The sequence below is a fragment of the Arvicola amphibius genome, chromosome 1 (assembly GCF_903992535.2).
Source record: "Arvicola amphibius chromosome 1, mArvAmp1.2, whole genome shotgun sequence".
Taxonomy (NCBI): Eukaryota; Metazoa; Chordata; class Mammalia; order Rodentia; family Cricetidae; genus Arvicola; species Arvicola amphibius.
Genome location: NC_052047.1, coordinates 139,559,166 through 139,568,146, shown reverse-complemented (window position 1 = coordinate 139,568,146; position 8,981 = coordinate 139,559,166). Strand labels below are relative to the sequence as shown.

The 8,981-nt window shown below is 42.0% G+C and overlaps 1 protein-coding gene across 1 annotated transcript in view; it reads right to left on the bottom strand.

The window, feature by feature from the left end:
• Positions 1 to 1,639: 1,639 nt before the first annotated feature.
• Positions 1,640 to 8,981, bottom strand: part of Glrx3 (glutaredoxin 3) — a 30,162-nt gene continuing 22,820 nt past the window's right edge. Inside the window, exons 7-11 of the mRNA XM_038336332.1 lie at positions 8,476 to 8,533; positions 6,819 to 6,871; positions 5,692 to 5,731; positions 5,509 to 5,601; positions 1,640 to 1,888 (exon numbers count right to left, since the gene is read on the bottom strand). Coding sequence (XP_038192260.1) covers positions 1,838 to 1,888; positions 5,509 to 5,601; positions 5,692 to 5,731; positions 6,819 to 6,871; positions 8,476 to 8,533 — 295 coding nt within the window. The 3' untranslated portion in view covers positions 1,640 to 1,837. The remainder of the gene's footprint in view (positions 1,889 to 5,508; positions 5,602 to 5,691; positions 5,732 to 6,818; positions 6,872 to 8,475; positions 8,534 to 8,981) is intronic.

Sequence of the window (8,981 nt, the reverse complement as noted above, 5' to 3'; positions counted from 1 at the left end):
ACATAATCTATAATCACCTAAGAAAATCTACCTGAAGATTTTCCAGGCCAGGTTGGCCTTTAGGCATGTGTGCAAGAGACTGTCTTAATTAGACCTGGCCCACTGTGAATGGCACCATACCACAAATTGGGCACTGTATGTGTAAAAGCCACAAGGCATGTATGCATGCATTCTCGCTGTTCTTGCTGCTTGCTTCAAGCTCCTGCCCTGACTTCCCTACATGATTGGCTGTGACCTGGTACAAACTGCAAGCCAAATAAACCATTTCTCCCCAAGTCACTTTATGTCAGTGATCTATCACAGTAACAGAGATGAAACTAAGACCCTTAGGATAATGTAAGGATAAATGTTGTGTTGGAATAGGACAAGGGGTATTTGTAAAGAAAAAGTCATAAAAGCGTGTAAAGTAAGTTCAGTTTGGGAGCCTAAGAAAACCAGCCTTCCTGCAGATGGTCTGAATAAGGAATGTCCATATCGTCTCCAGCTTTGACACTTCACCCCAGGTGATAGTATTCTTTGGAGGGTTTAGGTGGCGTTGTCTGAGGACTGTATCGCTGGGGAGCTTAAGGCTTGCATCATTTAAGCCCTCTCTCTCTGCTTCATGCTTAAGGTTCAAGATGTCCTCAGCTTCTGCTCCAGATGCCATGCCTATTACTACCATATCTCCCTGCCCAAAGAAAGCCTATCTCCTGTAAAATGCCTCAGTCACTAGTGTTTAACTCAGTCATAGAAAAGTTACTAATATAGCCATACTTCAACACAGGAAGCCAGACCTTGGTAAGAACGAGAGATAATTACACCTATCTGCATTTAAGCTTTACTTACACAATGATCTTCATTTAAGTGGAAATAAAGAATCTTGTTTCCAGGAAACCAGGCCCACCCTCTTCTATCCCTCCACCCTACAGCAGACGGAGGAAGGAGCGGCAGCCTGAGAGCTCTGGAGAGGCAGGGTCTGTACTCCCTCCCTGGCTCTGTTTGCCCCAATTACTAGACACATCCTTTCCTTCCACACAGTGCTCATAGCCCAGATCAGCAGGCTGATGGTTAGAGAACATCCCACAGGAACCAAACACCCAGATCCCACAGCTGTGAATTCAGAAATACTGTGGGAGGCTTGTGCCAGCAAAGCATAAGACAAGTGTTTCTCATATATGTAAAGTCAGGGTAGAAAAAAAATATTTAAAATTATTATGGCTCTTAGAATATTCTCTACCTATCAGAAGGCATAATAAGTATACTCACTACAATGATCAAAATAACCTGCATCCTTTAAGACCGAAAGGTGCTTCCTTACTCTGGGTCACTACCACTCCCTCTAATGGAGGTTGGGACGAAGGTATTCTGGCTTTCTGAAGGTAGTCTTGATAAACATCATCGCTGTCAGCAGAGTAGTAAGCCTTTTGTTGTATTTTCCAAGACTGTGAAGAGCTCTCTGGCCAGTGAGGGGAGCCATTGGGCTGGCACAGGAGTTCTCTAAGCTCCACTGCACACTGCTTGGGAGAGGTCCGCATTTCCTGATGAGCTTTCCCAATCGCTACAAGAGGCCCATGTGTTAAGAGAGAGTGAAAGGAATTCGCGACCATGACTGTACATTACAAAGACATTCTACCACTATGAAAACACATTCTACACAGAATCATTTTTAGCTGAATCTGTTTATTGCCTTCTTTGTTTCATGGAAATGTAACATGTTTCCTCAGTACGACTTTGTGAAACGCACAGAGCACAGCTGGGTGAGACGCACTTCCACTCCTAGTCCACTTCTCAGGACAGATCAGCTGTCCGCTGTAATTAAATACTTCTTGCAATCCGTGAACACCATGCTTAACATTTACTAATTTTCTCCTTTCAATATAGGCAGTAATTCACCATTGTCTTTCAGTTCCTAAGAATTAAAAAAAGAAAAACAGGCATTCATGAGTATACAGTCATGCAAAAAGAAAAAAAGAAAAAAGTATCTAAGCAACAAGTTTTTACCATATCTGACACCAAAAGGATACCTACTTAGCTAAACCTGCAAGCTTTCAACATGGCCATATTCTTACACTATAAAACTAAAGACAAGGCACAACAGTAGAGCACTGGCCTACAATGCCAAGGCCCTGGGTTCAAGTATCTCTCTTCTCTCTCCTTTCTCTGCATAAGTAAATGTGAACATAAACAACACCATTAGGATTTATTTTAAAGCAAACACAGTCATCTTTTTGTATTCATGGAGACTGACTGTGGGTTCATACAGATCAAAGACAGCCCTTACAGAGAATGGTATGTAGTTACAGCCCCACACCACTCATGCTATAAAGTGGATGTTGTCAGGCTGTGCTGCTTGGGAAATAATGACAAAAACGCTGTACACTGCTGGGAGCATGAAGGTCCTTGCACCCAGGGAAACTAGGAATGTTAAGCATGCAGGAAAAGATGCAGAACTTGTTCTTCCATCTAGAAGCTGGGACGTAGAGGTGATTAATAGCCTGGTGATCAGTGTTATCTGTTGGGTCAGGCCCTATAAATCTCCTACAGCCAGGACCAGAGGTGGCTAGTAATCTAAATGACCATCATATTACCTATATATCCAGGGGTTCCCCCAAGCTCCCACAACCAGAACCTAAGATAGCTAACAGCCTAAATGACCCTTACGCTATCTGTATAGCCAGGAGCTCCCCACAAGCTCCCACAGCCATGACCAGAGGTGGTTAGTAGCCCAAATGACCTCTTTGCTATCTGTAGGACTGAAACCAATCCCAATCTGCTTTAGGCCCTTACACTAGCACAGGCAGCCTATCTCTAGAACCCATCTTCTTGAAAGGAATGACATGTACTTGAGTTTCGATGTAATTATGCTTTCTTGTGCACTGAGGGTTACATTACACTAGGAAACTTTTTTCCAAATTATACTGGGTTTAAATATGAAGTTTGATCAAGATTGACAAGTCAATCTGAACTGAGTTTTCATTCCCCCACTCAGTTTGCTTCCCTGCCTAACATGACATCTACAAGAACTCCCTCAGGACATGTTCGCAACAGACTTAAAAAGATGTCTGATCATGTAGCTTTGGCTGTCCTAACTCAATATACAGACCAGGCTGACCTTGAACTCACAGAGATTTGCCTGCCTCTGCCTGTCGAGTACTAAGATTAAAAGCATGTACATACCACCAAATCCAGCTTCTACAGATTGTGTGTGTGTGTGTGTGTGTGTGTGTGTGTGTGTTTTCTTTAGTGGTTGTTTCTCCACATCTAGAACCCACAGACGGGAGGACTGGCAAACAATCTTAGGTTACAAAGTTAAAAGGGTGTTCTAAACCAACAGATTAGTGAACACAAAAGCACTGAGGAAAGCTAGCCATAGATCAGGCATGTAACAGATCAGGTAGCCTCCAGTAGCATCCAGTCTTCTGAGTCTCTCTTCCCTGAACACAAGCTATTAGCCTGCCACACCACAGTCCATTTTTCTGATCTCTGGGTTTGTGCCTAAGCTCTGGTGAGAAGCACAGCAACTCTACCTAATAATAATAAGAAACTTTCCCTCTGAACCCACACTGAAGAGCTCCACTATCATCTGAGAGCAGACAGCTCAGATATCTTCGCTAGGCATTTTTTTTTTTCTTTTTTTTTCGCTAGGCATTTTAAATCACTCAACCCAGGCTCCAAGTCCAAGCACTTCTCAGTTCATCTAGTGTCTGTCAGTAGCAGCCCTTTCCAGGCCACCAGACTGGACAAGTCACGGAGCTACTGACTCATATTAACATACAGAATGTGCACTAATAAACAGATGGAAAACCGCACTCTGTGGGAAACAAAGCGACAGCTCCACAAACCTTCAAGGAAAAAAACAGGAGCAGCAGCATCAACTTGCCAATGTACACATTCCGCATCATAAGTGCGCCAGAAGTTTAAAACTACTTCCTGGTCTCCTAAGACCCCCACAGCTAAGGCATGGGCTGTAAAACATTCAGACAAGAATAAGCTCAAAAGCACCTGGGATCTAAAGATAGTTTGTATCTTACTAAGATATATACCTAAGGTTGATATGTATGCACCTAGATATTAAAGCAACAAATGCACACTTATCTTGTTGCTTCAAGGCTACTCAAAAGCTACAGTGTTTTCTTTTCCTCCAAGAATGAGACTATTTATTAGGAAAACTGCATCCCTGCCTACTTTTCTTTTTTTCCCTCCCTTATTTTCATAGGGCCATCAAATTCTGCACTTGGCAGGAAACAAAATAACCCTGAACCAGAAAGACAGAGCAGCCCTGCAGCTGCTTCAAGCTCTAATTCCATAGATATGTTGGCTGGTCCAGATATTAAGTTTCACACTGTGAAAGTCTATTTTTAAAGTTTTTATTTTATAATATTTAACTATTTTAAAAACTTGTTTTTCACTTGAAACTCAAAGAAATTACCTCCCAAACAATCAGAAGGCCTAAGGGTAGTCTTAGCCCTTGAGGAGAAGCTGTCCCCGCTGTCAGCTAAGTCATACATGTCCCCTCCTTAACATACTAGCCAAGGCAGTAGGGTGGGATGGGGCTAACAAAGCTGCAACTTTTCTTTCTATGTTTACATTAACCAATACAGCTAATAAGTACAGTTACTAGATGAGGCCACCTACTAGCACAAAAAAATAAGTCAATTTAAAAGACACAAGAAACAAAATTTTTAACTGTCTAATAACCATTTACCGAGATCCTAAGATACACAGAGCATCAGGAAGGATTTGAAGGGATATAAGGCCAGCTGTAGTGGCTGTAACCCCAGAACTAGAAAGACTGAGACAGATAGAAAGACTGCTACGAGGTCAGCCTGGTCTACAGAAGGAGCTTAAAGACAGCCTGGACTACAGACTGAGACCTTGTCTCAACAGCAAAATAAGAAGCATGTAACATACAGTGCCTGCCTTAAACAGAATTACACTCTAATAGCAAACAGAGTCCTGTCACTTGGCAAAAAGTGACCTACAACTATGGCACAGGAGCAAAGAGACTCTTGCCTCGAGCCTCCTAGTCCTCATCCTCACTCTTGGACCTTTGGTAGATTAAGGAAAAAGGAAAATGGCCCAGAGAAACAATTACAATAACAAAAAATGAAGGAATGTAAAAATTTTGGGACAGAGAGATGTTTCTGGCAGGAAAAATGTACACATTTACCAGGAAGTGGGACCCTGAAGGATGGAGGAAGAAAAGATTTAATTATGGAAGAAAATCTCAAGTTGGGGAACCAGGTAAAGATGGTTGACAGGCAAGAAAATAGGGAAGAAAGCTGTGATACAGTTAGCACGGCAGGGTCCTGAGTTCATCTGGACTTTCAGCCACAGAGTTTAGCCCTCACTGGCAGCATCCAAAGGATCTGACAACAGCTCGGAGCAGGAGTAAACATGAGACACTGAGATACATACACAGAGGATGGTGAACGTGAGACTGGAGAAAAGAGGAGCCAGACAACACTAAGGTTGGATGTTTAAACATCAAATTTTTCAGTTTTTGAGAACACATTGAAAAGCATTTACCTTAACAATATCCAATCCTCCAACAAGCTCCCCTCTCACATACAGCTGAGGGTAGGTTGGCCAGTTTGAGAATGTTTTTAATCCCTGCCGCACCTAGACAAACAATAGGAATCGTGAAGTAAGTCTTTCCACCAGACCCTGTGACTGAAGGTAAAACACGGAAGAAAACAACCCAGAACTCACTTCTTCATCCTCCAGTATATCGAAAGTTTCATATTCTACCCTGAAAAAGGGAGAAAGGTTTTTAACAGGTATTCATTTTAAACAAAAGACATAAAGCCTACCTAGTATTTTTAATATGGTCAAGGAAAGCATTCCCTGCTAACAAAACTTAATTTAAAGCAACATGAATGACTATCATGGGGCTTGTAGTTCTAAGACAAAATTTCTAGTCTTTGATGGACAAAACTAGCTACAGCAGGAGCTGCCAAAATTCTCTTATGGGAAGAGTGGAAGGCCAAGGCACTAGTGTGGAGGTCAGAGAACGACCTGCAGGAGTCAGTTCTCTCCATTCAGGTCCCAGGGGTCAAATTCAGGTCATCAGTCTTAGGAACAAGCACCTCTAAGCCACCTTGCTTGTCCCCGGTGTTTCTTAAGAAACAAGAGCCATTTTGTTTTAAAGGTTTTATTCAGACTGTGTTGCTTAACCGCCTTCAATTCTGCTCCAGATCTGCAACTTCAGAGAACAGGTTATCTACTCAAAGTATGACCAGAATACACACTGCAATTTGAAAAGACGCAATCATGAAATGGGAAATAAAACGTTTGAAAAATCCAAAAGAACATGCGCTAAATATCTCCACATAGATGGGTTGGTTTTAACCACAAAAATCACTGGGGAATCTCCACCTGGCAGCCATCCCCGGCGCTCTACCACAGGAGCAAAGACTTAAACAGCGCACCCTATTCCAGGCAAAGGAGACCAGAGGCCTCATATCCCCAGGACCTGAGTTACTATAGGCAGCTGTGAGACGCCTGGTTTAAATGCTGGAAACCCAACTTCTATCTTCTGCAAGAGCAACACAATCACTGAGCCAACTCTTCAGCCCTGAAAACACAGGCTTCTAAATAACATTAAGAATATATGAATATCTCTCTGTATGTCTTTATGCATGGTGAGAACAAGGGCCAGAAAATTCCATTTTGGCCTAAGTTAATTTTAAAAAAGAAAACTATAAAAAATAGACAATATATGTCAATAAATAAATACTATGCAAATAGGCTTTGACATTAAGACTGCAAAGTATCAGCTGTAGAACTAAAAAGCTGAAATTTTTTATGTATACTATTTGAAAACAAGATTTACATACCCAGTACTATTCAGTATTTCCAGAATTTGTTTGCTGAATCCACATTTTGCTTCCTAAATTATATATATAAAGAAAAGTACATTGTGCATTTTTTCACAGACCCAGTAAGTGTAGCTGCAGTGAAATGCTCAAGCCAGCACCCCAGCCACTGTGCTTACCCAGCTCCCATGCTTCTTCCGTTCCCTCTGAAGTGCTAGCCCAGGCTGATATCATCCCAAACAACCTACAGATTAGACTGACTCTGGCTTTAACTTCATAAGATGTGGAACATGTAACAGCTTAAAAAAGTCAAACCCAGATCATCTATACAGACTCACCTGGACTCATTCCTTGCTTTATGCAAAGTGACAGAACATAGTCAAGTGAGTAACAATAACTAAAATAATTGTTTTCACATCCCAGGAACCTTCAGTCACACCTTTCAAACTTATCTTTGCATTGTGGCATCAATTCATTTGAAGTTACTGAGATCCTATGATGTACTTCAAGCCACAGATTCCCCAAGCCCCAGCTGTCTTGGGAAAGAAGCCTGACAATACACAACATCTTAAAAGCTCCCAGGACACCATTTCCAAGAAATGCAAATTCTCCTTGGACAGCACAAGAAATATAGAGAATGAAAGTCGGCTTCCAAAATAACGGAGCAAGCATGCCGCTTCATTATTACTACAAGTTATTAACATCATGTTTATTTTTAGTAAGTGTACTGTTCCAGTCACAGAGTCTGTGTCCTAACACAGTAGTACCAATGTGCTAAAATTATATTGTCCTCCATATTACTTCCATCACACTATCTATATTAACTAATACTTGTTTTAACTAATGGGCTTCACGGTGTTGGTGCCACAGCAACCCTTAAAGCAGCCTGTCCTATGGCATCATTAGGTCCATTCACAAAAAGGCAAAGGAAGGCAAAGAGCTCTGTGGCATCACCTGCCCCAGGTGGCTCTCACCCTTCTGAGCTTTAGTCTCCTTATCCTGAGAGGAAAACAAACTGTATAGCTTTGCCTGCCTGAAGCTAAAGAGCTCAAACTCCACTGTTAAAACTGTAAAATGCAAGAGCAATGGCAGGGCTAGCTTTTCAAAATTACCAACCTAATCCCAATCCAGAAGAGAGCCAGTTTTTCACCGATTAATGAGTGCAAGGGGACTTATCAAACTAATGAAAATTCAGTATGTACTTTCATCAAAGTACAACAGCCATCGTATTACGAGTGAGAATTGCGGTAGTTTTACTCATCAACCAGACACCACAGAGCGCAAGGACCACTGCAGGGTTTGGCTCCTACCCTAAGGACCTAAGACCAAGACCCTCAGGACTAGCAGAGAAGTACATCTGCCCACAGTCCACACTCTCAAACAAAGGGTACTGGGGCAGCAATTGAGAGAATCAGCTAAGTGCTCACAGTGTTGACCACTTCAGCTGACAAAGTTTGGCAGCAGAAAGCAAGGCACCCTGCTGAGACGCTGACGATAAAGTCAAGTGAAATGGAGATTACTCTGTTTGATCTCCATAAGCACCAATTAAGGCCCAGATAACTTCCTGAAACCACTACAGCTTCATTAGCTAAACTAGAAAAAAACACTTAACTGTCCCCTTGCTGCAAATGTTAACATCAAAAGAAATTACAAATAAAACCATTTTTGAGTTCCTTACCTGTTTGTTTCCTTTCATAAAGAGCATCACAGAAGCTTTATTGGTCAGCACTTTGAGCCTGAAGAGAGAAAATTGATATAAAATGGCTCAGCTCAATTATTAAACACCACTTCTGCTCGGCTTCATAAGTAGCAGGCATATATGAGGGCTAGCAGGATGACAGCTCACAGCTTTGAGTGGTATTAAACAAGCAAAAGCACTGACACTTTCCTTTCTTTCATTCTCTCCCTGAGCCACTGTAAAACATAATATGGCTTTTTAAGGCAACGAATGTTCCTTCAAGTTGCAATTTAAGCCCATCAACTTGTAGTACTAAAACAATAATAATAACCAATTCAGTAAGGAGTTATTCGATGGGGGGGGGGCTATATATTGAGCCATCTGAAGTTCCCAAGATGGGCCAGTGAGCGTTTTCCCATCACAACGCTGCGTAATGCTCCTCCTCCAGAGCAGGGCTGCCGGCCACAAAGGTAAGAAGGCAAATCTCAACCCTCCAACCACCACTA